Raw genomic sequence first — 15,102 nt, forward strand, 5'->3', positions numbered from 1 at the left:
TTATATTAGTCTTTTGTAAATCAAGGATGCATGTTTTGTAATCTAAGGTAGACACTAAAAGGATAGTTTAAGAATGTCATGTTTATGATTATGATCTGATATACATCATAGTTTCATTATCATTCATCATATACTCTAATTTCCAGTGTGATGTTTTCTTTGACACATGGCTTACTTGGGGGTAATATATCACAAAGTGGGTTTATTTCAAGAATGCAAGCTTGGTTTGAGCTTTGAAAATTAATCAAGTAAACTTATCATTTTAACTGAAAAAAGAGAAAAATTATACAACCATCTCAAAAATATAGAAAAAGCATTTGATAAAATTCAGTACCCACCTATGAAGGAGAACCTTAGAGAATTAGGACTAGGAAGAATTTTCTTAATCTGACAAGTGTCATGTACAAAACTCCTAAAGCAAATTTGAAGTTAAGGAAGTTTCCTGCTTGAGATCCAGATAAAGACAAGAATTTTCTTTACGACAACTTCTATTCAACATTACACTAGAAATCTGAGTGCAATAAGGCAAAAAAAAAAAAAAGATACACAAATATCCTATTACCTTATATCCAGGAATTACATATGCCTAACAAATATATACATATGTATAACAAAAAAAGACAAATACAATAATGATCATAACAACTGCATTTGTAATAGCCAAAAGCTATAAAGCAATCCAATTATTCATTGACAATATAATGGATAAATAATGATACATTGATACAATCCCATAAGCAATGAAAGTGGATGAACTACCTGCCACATGAATTAACATCAAAGCATCTCATAAACATAATATTGGGCAAAAAACATCTGACAAAAAAGGAATATATGTTGTATGATTCTATTTATATAAAATTCAAAAACATACAAAATTAAACCATTGTGTTAAAGATAACAGTAGTTATCTCTCAGAGGAAAAGGGAAGTAGTAAATGGAAGTTTCATAAAACTACATCTCGAATACTAATAATGCTCCACTTCTTAATCTGAATAGTGTTTATATGTATCACTCTTTTCTCATTATTTTCATCACATTGTGCAATCATGACTTATGAACTTTTCTGAATGTATATTATATTTAAATAAGAATATGTTATACTTAGGGACGCCTGGGTGGCGCAGTTGGTTGGACGACTGCCTCCGGCTCAGGGCGTGATCCTGGATCCCGGGATCGAGTCCCACATCAGGCTCCCAGCTCCATGGGGAGTCTGCTTCGCTCTCTGACCTTCTCTTCGCTCATTCTCTCTCTCACTGTCTCTCTCTCTCAAATTAAAAAAAAAAAAAAAAAAAAAAAAAGAATATGTTATACTTAGATAAAATTCTTCTTTTTAAAAATGTGATGACAACAAAAAAGGAAAATTAGAAAGGAAAGTAAACACAGTTGTAACAATAAGCACTGACAGCTAATACCTTGACAAGGGAGGAGAAAAAAAATCTTAAAAAATAGATTAATGAACTCAAAATGAGTATTAATAATACAAAACTTATTTAGCATAGGAGGAAAAAATAGTCTTACCTGAAATAAGTCTAAGCCTATCATTATATTGGTATGTGTAGGGAATTAATTTTAATATAATTTGTCATAGCTTAGTTATTTCTAGGAATATCTTTGGCAAAGATGGTTAATTACTGCCACTAGACCATGTTCCTTCAGATACAAGATGTACAGGTCCAGGGAAAGGTAGACTATGGCCACCAAGAAAAAAGCCTTCTTAAAATTTTTTTTTAATTTTTTTACAAACATATAATGTATTACTAGCCCCAGAGATACAGATCTGTGAATCACCAGGTTTACACACTTCACAGCACTCACCATAGCACATTCCCTCCCCACTGTCCATAACCCCACCACCCTCTCGCTAACCTCCTCCCCCCAGCCACCCTCAGTTTGTTTTGTGACATTAAGAGTCCCTTATGGTTTGTCTCCCTCCCGAGCCCATCTTGTTTCATTTATTCTTTTCCTACCCCGTAACACCCCACGTTGCATCTCCACTTCCTCATATCAGTGAGATCATATGATAGTTGTCTTTCTCTGACTGACTTATTTCGCTAAGCATAATACCCTCTAGTTCCATCCACATCATTGCAAATGGCAAGATTTCGTTTCTTTTGATGGCTGCATAGTATTTCATTGTGTATATATAACACCTCTTCTTTATCCATTCATCTGTTGATGGACATCTAGGTTCTTTCCATAGTTTGACTATTGTGAACATTACAGCTATAAACATTCAGGTGCATGTGCTCCTTCAGATCACTACGTTTGTATCTTTAGGCTAAATACCCAGTAGTACAATTGCTGGGTCATAGGGTAGTTGCATTTTCAACTTTTTGAGGAACCTCCTTGTTGTTTTCCAGAGTGACTGCACCAGCTTGCATTCCCACCAACAGTGTAGGAGGGTTCCCCTTTCTCCACATCCTCGCCAGCATCTGTCATTCCTTGACTTGTTAATTTTAGCCATTCTGACTGGTATGAGGTGGTATCTCATTGTGGTTTTGACTTGTATTTCCCTGATGCTGAGTGATGTGGAGCACTTTTTCATGTGTCTGTTGGCCATCTGGATGTCTTCTTTGCAGAAATGTCTGTTCATGTCCTCTGCCCATTTCCTGATTGGATTATTTGCTCTTTGGGTGTTGAGTTTGCTAAGCTCTTTGTAGATTTTGGACACTAGCCCTTTATCTGATATGTCGTTTGCAAATATCTTCTCCCATTCTGTCAGTTGTCTTTTGGTTTTGTTCACTGTTTCCTTTGCTGTGCAAAAGCTTTTGATCTTGATGAAGTCCCAATAGTTCATTTTTGCTCTTGCTTCCCTTGCCTTTGGCGACGTTCCTAGGAAGAAGCTGCAGCTGAGGTCAAAGAGGTTGCTGCCTGTGTTCTCCTCAAGGATTTTAATGGATTCCTTCGTCCTTCGTCCATTTTGAGTCTATTTTTGTGTATGGTGTAAGGAAATGGTCCACTTTCATTTTTCTGCATGTGGCTCTCCAATTTTCCCACTACCATTTGTTGAAGAGGCTGTCTTTTTTCTATTGGACGTTCTTTCCTGTTTTGTCGAAGATTATTTAACCATAGAGTTGAGGGTCTATTTCTGGGCTCTCTATTCTGTTCCATTGATCTATGTGTCTGTTTTTGTGCCAGTAGCATGCTGTCTTGATGATGACAGCTTTGCCTTTTTAACCCAGCCTCTGCCTCAACTAGAAAGCACCCATGTATAGATATTCTGTAGAGCAGAATGTGAACAGAAATTATGTATACAACATCTGGATTGTGCCCTTGGAGTTGTACTTCCCTGTGTCTCCTCTGTGCCATAATAACTGGTTGCAGCTGCCATCTTTCAAACCAGAGGTAAAACTGTGTGTTGGATGTCAGGATGGAAAAGCCACATTAAATGCCCTTTATCAGCACATCTCCAAACTAAATGAAGGAGAAATAATTTTGTTTAAGCCATTGTTAAGTTGTTTCTAAACCAGATGGCCCACACCATATCACTACCATTTGGTTTCATTTAAACTATTAGTTGAAACACACAAAAGTCACAGCTAGAAAAGACAATTAAGTACATTAAATATAGAATTAATATTAGATATTAAAAATCATTTTTCTTTCCTTGGGTTGCTAATTGTGTTGTTTATGTTGTGGTTATATTGGTCATTCTTAGATTCATACAGAAATCTTAACTTTTCAATGGTTTGGCGATATAAGCATAAGTAAATAAATAATGCAAATATGGCAAAATATTAACTATTGAATCTAGGTGATAGATATATGGATTTGGTTGTATTTTGCTTTCATGTTTTCTTTATATTTCAAATTTTTGACAATAAAAATTTGAAGAAAATCAATAAGAAAGACATCTGATAGAATGTGGTGTGCCCTTGGAGCTATTAGCGCACAGAGGCAAGACCTGAGTGCTGCACAAAGGAGGTGTTAATAGGAAGGCTAACCTTTGACAAAGCAGACATGTTTGCATCGTGTTGCCACTGTTCCTCCTAGATCTAGAGAGAATTCGCTTTCTTTCTGCTGAGGTTAGTTTACAGATTGTGGACGACTTTTTCAGTCTTCTGTAATTCAAGTTAAACTGCAGGAAATAAAGTGAAGGTAGCATCCAACTGACATTTTTTAAGCTGACAGTGTGTGTGTGCTGTTTAATGTATTTTATTTGCATGCTGTCTGATACACTTCACCTATCATCTGTGGTCCATATTGCACCCTTTAGTGGGATTCATTTTAATTGTACACTCTACAGCTGCTACTGTCTTCCATACAAATGTTATAATAATGATGATAATAATAATTTTAATAACAATAATAGTAAAGTTCCCTTGTTTCTGAAGGCTACAGAGACACACAATAAAAGTTTATCTATTATAAAAAAATGGAACCAGATCTTAGATAATATGCAAGAATTAAACTTTTAAAACCTTACTACTGTAAGCTCTATACATCTTAAGATCACGTTTATGGAATTTAACTTTAGTTGGACTGTGGCCAAGTACTCATTACAGTCCAATAGGTCTGGCTTATCTGGCTGGGATCAAGGTATTTTTTTTCCATAGAATATGTTTCCAATCCATAACAGTGACAAAAGGAAAAAAATATAAGTTCGAGGGGTACCTGGGTGGCTCATTAGGTTAAAACCTCTGCCTTTGGCTCAGGTCGTGATCCCAGGGTCCTGCAATCAACCCCCGCATCGGGCTCTCTGCTTGGCAGAGAGCCGGCTTCCCCCCTCTCTCTCTCTGCCTGTCTCTCTGCCTACTTATGATCTCTGTCTGTCAAATAAATAAATAAATAAATCTTTAAAAATATATTTATATATAGTTTGAAATAAATTGTCATTAAGTATCCTCCATGTAAGTACTTTGTTCTCTTTATTGATATTTATACCTGTGTTGCAGTATTTACATTTATCAGATTATAAACTTGGAAAGTCGAATGTCACATCTCTCTGATTTTTACCTTACTTATATGTACATATGTATGTGTGTGTGTGTGTGTGTGTATGACAGTACTAATCAATAATATAATTAGAAATTTTGTGAACCACACATGAAAAAATGTTCATCATCACTAACCATCAGGGAGATTCAAATTAAAACCACATCAAGATACCACCTTACACCAGTTAGAATGGCCAAAATTAGCAAGACAAGAAAAAACATGTATGGAGAGGATGTGGAGAAAGGGGAACCCTCTTACACTGTTGGTGGGAATGCAAGTTGGTGCAGCCACTTTGGAAAATAGTGTGGAGATTCCTCAAGAAATTAAAAATAGAGCTTCCCTATGACCCTGCAATTGCACTCCTGGGTATTTACCCCAAAGATACAGATGTCGTGAAAAGAAGGGCCATCTGTACCCCAATGTTTATAGCAGCAATGGCCACGGTTGCCAAACTGTGGAAAGAACCAAGATGCCCTTCAACGGATGAATGGATAAGGAAGATGTGGTCCACATACACTATGGAGTATTATGCTTCCATCAGAAAGGATGAATACCCAACTTTTGTAGCAACATGGACGGGACTGGAAGAGATTATGCTGAGTGAAATAAGTCAAGCAGAGAGAGTCAGTTATCATATGGTTTCACTTATTTGTGGAGCATAACAAATAGCATGGAGGACAAGGGGAGATGGAGAGGAGAAGGGAGTTGAGGGTAATTGGAAGGAGAGGTAAACCATGAGAGACTATGGACTCTGAAAAACAATCTGAGGGTTTTGAAGGGGCGAGGGGTGGGAGGTTGGGGGAATCAGGTGGTGAGTATTAGAGAGGGCACGGATTGCATGGAGCACTGGGTATGGTGCAAAAACAATGAATAAAGAAATAAAAAATTAAAAAAAAAAGAAATTGTATGAACCAATATATAGGGGAGAATCTGACTATCCTTTAGAATCTTTTAGAATAGAAAAGGGCAATTATGTGAACCTCTTGTAATCAGACTGAATAGAAAATAGTTGAAGGAACACTGAAAACTATCAAGAGTTTCTGTCCATTTTTTGTTATCAAAATAATAGCACCAAAATATCAGGAACTTTTTTATAAAGGAAAATTACATTATATATTCCAGGGTAATGATATAATGTAATGATTTATTATTCCAGGGTAATGATTTTTCTCTACTGTTGCTTGCTTTCAGAAAATTTAAATTGTAACATCACCATATTCCTACAAGACTTTTTTCTATAAAATAATTAAAACCATTACATATCTGTTCTTATAGGTGAAATGAAAGTTTTTTATGATCATACAAAGAATTCCAAGATATTAGCCCTAATAACAGAATAATTGAGTAATTTCATGACTAGATCTCTTGTTTCAAAACAATTCAACATTACAAAACAATTATTTTAATTTGCATTTACTTAAGAACAATTATAATGTCATTTGTGGAAATATATGTCATTAGGAAACTATTTCTTCACACAAGTAAGCAATATTATTTCAGGAAGTCAGAGTGTTCTAAGATTAAAGTTACTAAGGCTGAATGCGTCAGGTTTAAATCACCATTGATGGGGTGCCTGGGTGGCTCAGTGGGTTAAGCCACTGCCTTCGGCTCAGGTCATGATCTCAGGGTCCTGGGATGGAGTCCCACATTAGGCTCTCTGCTCAGCAGGGAGCCTGCTTCCCTCTCTCTCTCTCTCTCTCTCTCTCTCTGCTTGCCTCTCTGTCTACTTGTGATCTCTCTCTGTCAAATAAATATATAAAATCTTTAAAAAAAAAAAAAAAGAAAAAGAAATTGCCATCACCCAACAAAATGGAAACAAACACCACTGCAATTGACAATTCTGTCATTAAATTTCAAGAAATTATGGGTGGGAACTTTCTAATTATCATATAAGTGTTTTTAGCTCTAAAATACAGTATTTGGGGGGCACCTGGCTGGCTCAGTCTGTTAAGCACCTGACTCTTGGTTTTGGCAAGGGTCATGATCTTGGGTGGAGACCCCCGTGGGGCTCTATACTCAGCAAGGGCTGCTTGAGATTCTCTCTCTCTCCCTCTACCCTCTCTCTCTCAGTTAAATAAATAATTTTTTTTTTTTTAAATAAAACACAGTACTTTGCTTCCTGAAGAACAAGCTTCCAGGGTGCAATGCAAAGGCCTCCGTCCTCAGGCTACTGAGTTTGGAAGGGCATTCAGAAAACAGTTACAAGGTTTGCTTCATGACAACACATTGTACCAGAAGATGAGAAGTGATGAGCTGGATTCTTATTATATCTGAGCCACTGTCTCTAGCATGGAAAATATCTTAGAAGCCTATTTATACTCCAGGTCCATAACTTACTATTCAGAAAGTTTACACTGTGATGAGCCAAATATCACGCTGACTCATTGGATTCAGAAACCTGTTAGTGACAAAGAGAATCAGTGTGTTTAAACCAGAAACACCCTGCAATTTTGTTCATCTTTCTTTCAGATCACATCTTCATATCCAGCCTCTGGATTATTTCTTTGTAATCAAATACTGGGATTGTAACTTGATAATTCTTCTGCACTTTCAGAGAAACAGAAAGGATTAGGTATGACTGAGTCGCTTTTCCTGTAGTTGTTTTTTCCAGAGGAGCTTGTTATTGTTTACACCTAGAATATTATTTTGCCTTCTTATCTTTTATTTTAAAAGAGAGAAAACCCCATCTCATTTCTGGTCTAGAAGTCACTTGTATTTCACATTATTTGACTGAGCACTATTTCAATTTGATACTCTAGTTTTCTGTGTAGAAGTTATATTTAAATAAAGTGACTTTCAATCCCTGCCTAAGCACACAGGAGTGAGGGAGGCCACCATATCTGTCACCTCATTCATCACCAGGGTGAAGGTGACTAAACTGGCAGGATAAGCATCTGCTTCTAGAAGTCCACACACCATCTCACGCATCCCTCGTGATGCCTCCCTTCACTAACTGCTTCATTCTTATGGCAGCTTTAAGTGTAGAAAATAGAGAAGTTAAGGGATTTTAAAGACTGGTAAAATTACCCTGCAGCCTCGGTTTTAAAATATGTATATTTCAGATAGTTATTTCTTTTCTCAAAGTTTTGATTAATTATGTCTTGAAATATAAGGTTTCTTTTAGAAATGATGCACTAAAAAGTTGAACTTAATAGTCAAATATTACTTATCAAGTGGTTTTTAAACCCCTTGTTTATTTTTTTTCTTTTTTTTTTAAAGATTTTTATTTTATTTATTTGAGAGAGAGAGACAGTGAGAGAGAGAATGAGCGAGGAGAAGGTCAGAGAGCGAAGCAGACTCCCCATGGAGCTGGGAGCCTGATGTGGGACTCGATCCCGGGACTCCAGGATCACGCCCTGAGCCGGAGGCAGTCGTTTAACCAACTGCGCCACCCAGGCGTCCCTTAAACCCCTTGTTTAAAGCTACCATTAAATAAATGTGCTTAAACCTTAGACATCTCCTTCAAATGAAAGAAAATTATTTTGTTCATAGCCTATCTCAGAATTTGTTTTAATGTGAAAAATTCAGTGCTTGGAATATTGGATTCTCAATCTCTCTTCTTTGGGGGGACTTCACAGGGACCAAGAAAAATATGACATCTGAGTTACAAAAGCAAGTAGACAATCAACTCAACTTTTTTAAAGGTAAGCAACAGTATTGCAAATTTGCCTTCTCTGCTGAAAACTAAGAAGACTAAAATAATTTCCACATATATCTTTCAGAGTCATCAGTACATAGATTGTTCTCATGTGTTCTTTAGTCATTAGTTTTCTGTTAAATATTTATGTTGCTTTTGGATCCATCAGTTTTTGTCTTCCCTTGTTGTATGATAAACTGTCCAAGAATGGGAAAGAAAGAAATACCACATCTTTACTTTTTGCCCTATATCCTCATGCTATATCCTTTTGGTGGATAAGTAAGAGCAATTAGACTCCAGAGTCTAATTGAGTCAAATGCCCAAAAACAATTCTGCAACTATACCAATACATTTTAGTTTTTATGAGCAACACATTATTAACAGTTTAACAGAAATTATTCCAGTTAAAGAGACTGCAGATGCTCTGTCATTGTGTATCTCTTACATAGCAATGAAAGGGAGAATTAGGAAATCTGACCTCTGCTACTCAGTTGATAAATGACCCGCATCATTTAACCAGTCACTTCCTACATTTCTTCATCTGCTTCATGGTATTACCATCTAAGTGACTGAGGAAGATCTCAATGGCTTTCCGTTTCATTAGTGGTTGTGTTCACACTATTCCCCAAAGAGCTGATGACACAGTGATTTTTTTGGTCAAGGGTTCCTTTTGTTTAGGATTCCTTCTCTAGTTTACATCCTTTGTTGCCCTAGTCCGTAACTGATCTATTTACATGTTTTCTTACTCTTTTTCCTGAGTAGGCTTTAGGTTTATTCCTTGGTTTAAGAATAAAGCTATAGCCACCTGATCCCTAATTGTTAATGTGCTAGACTCCACTGGCAAGAGTGACTTAATTTTACCACTCCAGACACACTGTTGGCCTTTCATGGTGCCCCTTACCTCTGTGTACCAACCTTGAAGTTTTTCTTAGATTGCCTGTTTATCCCAATTTCTTTCGGTTTTTCCCTCCCTAGATTTTCCCTAATCCTCATCTTCTACTTTTCTGAATGTCACCTACTGTTAAAGTCCACTCTCTATATTTGTCATATCATTACCCTTGAGCTTCCTACTTTGTAAAAATGTGATGGCCACAGACTCCCTGTTCTTCTGAGAAGCTTTCTTAAACATTTCCTACAAGACATTGGGAATGTAAAGAGATTTTATTCAACCACATCATTTTACAGCAAAAGAAACTGAAGTCTGTAGAGACAAATTTACCTCATAATCAACCACAGAGCCAAAATGAAATCTAAGGTCTTTCAACTGTAAAGAACTGGAGAATCCAGCTGTAGTCCCACCGATGTAATTGCTGCTCTCAGAGGTCTACCTTCACTGGGATGCATTTCCTCCCGGTAGGATAACCATGAGCAAGTGTAGTCGAAGTGCAAAGAAGGGCATCTGCAATCCACCCCAGATACTGGCAGCCAGCACTTCTGCAATTCAATTACCTTTCATTTCTGTAACCGGGAAAGGGACATGCTATTATATATAAAAACAGGGAATTTTTTGTTGTTGGGTTTGGTTAGAAAAAATATGTTTTGAATCCTCTCATTGGATATTGGATAACATAATTTTGGCAAAGCTTTTTAGCTTTAGCTTTTGTTTGTCTTCTTTGATTATAATTTTGCTTAATTTCCATGGTCACAAATTTGTTCATTGATTCCCCTCTGTGGGAAATTCTTTGGTAGGTTTGATTTTTTTTTTTTTAACCCACCCTGTTTCCCTGTTTTGAAAAGTTCCAGATGCCTTAAGATGCCTTACTTCTGTCTTCTCAGAGCCTCCACCCCCATCTGGTGGCATATTTAGGGTTGACGATCAATGTGGCCTCAGAATATTTCTGAAGACTTTATTGGGAACAAAATTTTATCTGTCAGGGGCACCTGGGTGGCTCAGTGGGTTAAAGCCTCTGCCTTCAGCTCAGGTCATGATCCCAGGGTCCTGGGATCGAGCCCCGCATCGGGCTCTCTGCTCAGCGGGGAGCCTGCTTCCTCGTCTCTCGTCTCTCTCTGCCTGCCTCTCTGCCTACTTGTGATCTCTGTCTGTCAAATAAATAAATAAATAAATAAATAAAATCTTTTAAAAATTTAAAAAACTAAAAATAAATTTTATCTGTCAGTGAATAACTTTTATATGATAGTCAGCTCTGAGTCTAGCATGTCTACTCATGGAAAATTGTTCAGAAACTAAGTCATCTTTTAGTTCTCTTTTATATTCATGACCTTTCCCTGGTGATTTATAATGCTATACACTCATATAGCATTTCATGGTTTTCACATTATCTTGTTTAATCCTATGAAGTAGGTAAGGTTGATATTATCTCCCTTGTATAATTGAAAACACTTTAGCTCAGAGAGATTCAGTGATTTGCCTAAAGTCACTTAGATAGTAAGTGACAGAGCTAAGACTAGAATCCTAGCAAGCCAGCATTAAGATTGTCTTTGTCTTGGGGTGCCTGGGTGGCTCGGTTGGTAAAGTGTCTGACTCATGATTTCAGCTCAGGTCATGATCTCAGGGTTGGGAGGTTGAGCCCCATGTCAGACTCTGTGCCCCTAGCACAGAGCCTGCTTAGGATTCTGTCTCTCTCTCTTCTTCTGTCCCTCCCCCTCCCCCATGTTATCTTTATCTTATTACCTACCGACTTGTCTCAAAGGAAAAATAACACATATTAAGAAGTAGGAATAGAAAAGAGACATTTTTGTTCATAAAAAAAGGAGTTGGCTATCAGAATCTTGACTGCTCCATACAACAAAAAAGATGCAGGTCTTATTTCCAAAGCTGCTAATTTAACAGAGTGCTAATTATTGGTACAAACCGCAAAGTCAAGTCATTCTCCGGGCTCTTTGACTCTAATCCCATCTCTGTGCTACAACGGATTAAAACCACGCAGTTTTACTTGGAGTTACAGTTCTCAAATGTTCTTGCTCAGTACTTTGCAAGGATTGTGTGGGAGTTTTACTGTGTGACTAACGGGCAGTGTAGGTGGGTGATGCCACAGAAGCCACCAAAAGAAAAAAAGAAAAAAAAAAAAACGGAAATTTCTGTGAGTTAGAGTTAGAGAACTCTGGAAAGGCCAGGCAATTTTCCTGTGTCTGCACATGCCCTGGGACCTCTCAGAGTTACTAAGAGACACGGAAGAATCTAGGATAGAGAATGGAGAAGGAAGAAAGAGGAGGGGCAGAAGTAGCATTTGTTACCTATCACCAGCACTGTCCTCAAGAGTATCCGATTGCTTAGGACCTGGGAAGAAAGCACCAAAACTCCAAACATAAGATATTAAATTCATAATTGGTCAAAGTGCTTATACCTAAGAGGCATTCTTAACAGAGTACTGGTGATAAAGTCCTTCCATATACTAAGCTGAGTTCACACATCACTTAGGGTTCTGAATAGCCCAAACTGGACAACCCAAACATGAGGTGTCCTTCTAGTCCTAGTCCAAGGATCCTTTTTTGGGACACTGACAAGAACCTTCCATAGCAAATTCTCCTATTGGGGCCACTTTTTGTGAGCAATGAGTCAGTATTTAACAGCCCAGAAAGAGGGACTAATATTTAATACTCTTTGATATGAAACCCTCCTAAAGAAGCTTGAAAGTCTAATGGTTAAATTTTCTGGTGTCAAATTTTTTTATCTATATTTTGCTATATATTTCTGCCATTTACTTATTAATATATTTCTCCTCTCAGCCCTCAAAGTGCTATGTTTCCAAAATTCATCAGTTGAAATTTTATGAATATTGTTTCCCTCAACATCCTTCCTTCAAAGTTTTTCAGCCACACTGTTCACTCTCTCCCCAGCCTAACCTCACAGTGTCACAATTAGGTTGTAAGGGAGGAGAAAAAAAAAAAAAAAAAAAAAAAACCAAACCTGTAATCTAGACTCTCTGCCATGTGAGATCAGAGGTGTTTCAGAGTTTAAAGAAAACTAGATGCCTGTGCAAAGGTCTCCAGTTCCATTTCTGTAAAAGAAGCGTAGAACATAAACATCTCAGACTGTAAGGTCTCCTGCTAAGATCCCTGAGGAAGACTCAAGCAGTTGCACACAAAGAGAAAGGAAACATTCCTCTTTTTATTATGTTTGTATGTGTATTACCTTGTACATTTTAAATCCAGGGAACATCTTAGACATTTAATGGAAATTATAGTTAGGTACTGTTCAAGTACTATCAAGAAGGAAATGGAAGGGCATGAACATTTCAAAATGGGCCATTAGACTGGTTGCTTCAGAACAATTTTGATCTTCATAGACGTGAACGATATCCATGACCAGCTAATGAAATAGCTATTTTGCTTAACAATCAAAGAGCCCTCTACATCCTAAATCATCATTAAAACTGTAACCTAAACAAGCACACATGTTGCAGAGTTGATTTAGAAAAGAGAAAAAAATGAATAGTCCTTTCATTTGGCAAAGGCTGTGGTATCACAGAATAATTTCCTCCCTGTTATTGTCTTTCACCCATGTTCATGATCTGCTATTTTCCCACTATAATCTTAAGATTAAGATAAATGAAAAATTCTAAATATCTCAACTTTATATTCTATAATGATTTCAGCATATTAACAGTCTGTGTTATATTTTACCATGCATTGCCCTTTTATTTTTTTGTTCAGGACAATAAAATCCAAATCTAGAGAATACAAGGATGCCCAACATGTCACAGCCAGCCTTCTGCAAAGCACAGGAAGCCAGCTGCAAGCAAGAAAATGCTTTCTTTTCGGAAAGATAATTCCTCCAGACTTTACAGTAACCATTTCTTAAAGAAGGAAATAAGAGTTTGTGGTCAAGTTAAACCATTTTTTTTTCCAGGCTGTAAAGAAGAGAAACACAGGTCAAAAGGAAAACCACCCCAGTCTTCACTTTATACACATGGTGTTCCCCCACCACTAATTTCTGTTCTAACCTGCCCAGCTGTTAAGTCTACTATTCCACCATTTCAGCAGAAGAATTTTCCAAGAGCATGTTTCAGGAATTCTGAACCTGTGGTCTGTCTGATTCTTTACACTTGCAATCTGCTCTATCTCATTAAAACATGGATTAACTGAGCTTTCTAATAACTAGAAGTAGTAGTTGAAGTTTCCATGTTGTAACTAGTTGGGAGTTCTTAAAATTGCCTACACTTACCTCAAATTCATCAAAAATAGTGTCTTCTAGCTGCAGTATTATGTACAAAATCCCATGGATGCAAAATGCCAAGAATGTTTCAACTAAATTATCTGGTAGAGCACTTGTTTTTCAACCACTCTTATTCCTTATTCTTTAGCAATCTTATTCTATACCCATCACAAGAATAGAATTTGAAAAATAATGAAATTTGCTCATTTGTAATGTTGACTCTGCGTAGTCAGAAGGTATGATTGCTTCAGTCTCTGAGAAATGCATCCAATCTATATCATGTAAACCTACTTAATTTAACTTACATTGATTTATGTGTATTTATATAGCATATGAAGAAAGATGGGACACATACAGTCCTGTAATGTGAAGAGCAAGAAAAGTAAGGAATTTTCCCAGTATCTGTTTAAAAAAATAGAGAAAAGCAAAATAACCCCAAAACCTATCCAGTGGTGACATTGAATTTTGTTTTATTACATCCAAACACCAAAATCTAAAAACACTTCATTTTTTAAAAGTCATATACCAAGGGACTCAAACATATACTGGGATACCAACGTTCATAGCAGCATTATTCCCAATAGTCAAAAGGTGGAAACAATGTAAGTGTCCATCAACAGATTAATGAATTATTTAAATGTGGTAAATAAAATATAATAATATTATTCATTCATTAAAAGATGAAATTCTAATATATGCTACAACATGGGTAAACCTTAAAAATGTTATTGCTAAGTGAAATAAGCCAGACACAAAGGACAAATATTCTATGATTCCATTTATCTGAGGTACACAGAATACACAAATTTATATAAGTGGCAAATATAATACAATTTACAAGGGACTGGAGGAAGGAGGGAATGGGGAGATATTATTTAATGGGTATAGAATCTATATTTGGAATGATGAAAAAGTTCTAGAAATAGTGATGATGATTGCACAATACTGTGAATGTACTCAATGCTATTGAATTGTCCACTTAAAAATAGTTAAAATGATTTTAAAATGCCTTTAATGAAGTATTTTATTATTATTTCCAAGGCAAAAAGTAAACATCATATGCCAGTGTAAAGCATCTGAAAAGACATAATATAAAAGGGGTTCGCATTAATCCCTGCGTAGTGATGCAACATAAATATTTTCTTGTTACCAGGCCACACTAATCACAATAGTTTCTCATTCTTTGGACATTAGGAATAGACTTGAACATTTTTGGAAAATTGTCAATAATACCTTATACTACTTTGAACCATTAAATATGATCTTTGGATCAATCATATGTTGGCTAAATGTGTAAGCTGTGCTGTCTTTTTCATGGTTACCATGGAAACTCTGTAGTCATGGCATTATGAGGAGACTACAAGGGCATCAGAGAGTATACAATAAAAGTTAACTTAATTCATGGTTT

The 15,102-nt window shown here is 36.5% G+C and overlaps 1 protein-coding gene across 7 annotated transcripts in view; it reads left to right on the plus strand.

Annotated features, from left to right (window-relative positions):
* LMNTD1 (lamin tail domain containing 1) overlaps positions 1–14,323 on the plus strand; it is a 486,089-nt gene extending 471,766 nt beyond the window's left edge. For 6 of the 7 annotated variants that reach the window (XM_044228390.1, XM_044228387.1, XM_044228395.1 and 3 more), the window contains 3 exons: positions 7,411–7,513; positions 8,520–8,585; positions 13,193–14,323. In XM_044228390.1, the coding sequence (XP_044084325.1) occupies positions 7,411–7,470 (60 nt within the window). In that variant the 3' untranslated portion in view covers positions 7,471–7,513; positions 8,520–8,585; positions 13,193–14,323. The remainder of the gene's footprint in view (positions 1–7,410; positions 7,514–8,519; positions 8,586–13,192) is intronic. The other variant, XM_044228394.1, reaches the window with a different exon arrangement.
* The last annotated feature ends 779 nt before the right edge of the window (positions 14,324–15,102 follow it).

This window comes from Neovison vison, chromosome 12 (genome assembly GCF_020171115.1).
Source record: "Neovison vison isolate M4711 chromosome 12, ASM_NN_V1, whole genome shotgun sequence".
NCBI lineage: Eukaryota > Metazoa > Chordata > Mammalia > Carnivora > Mustelidae > Neogale > Neogale vison.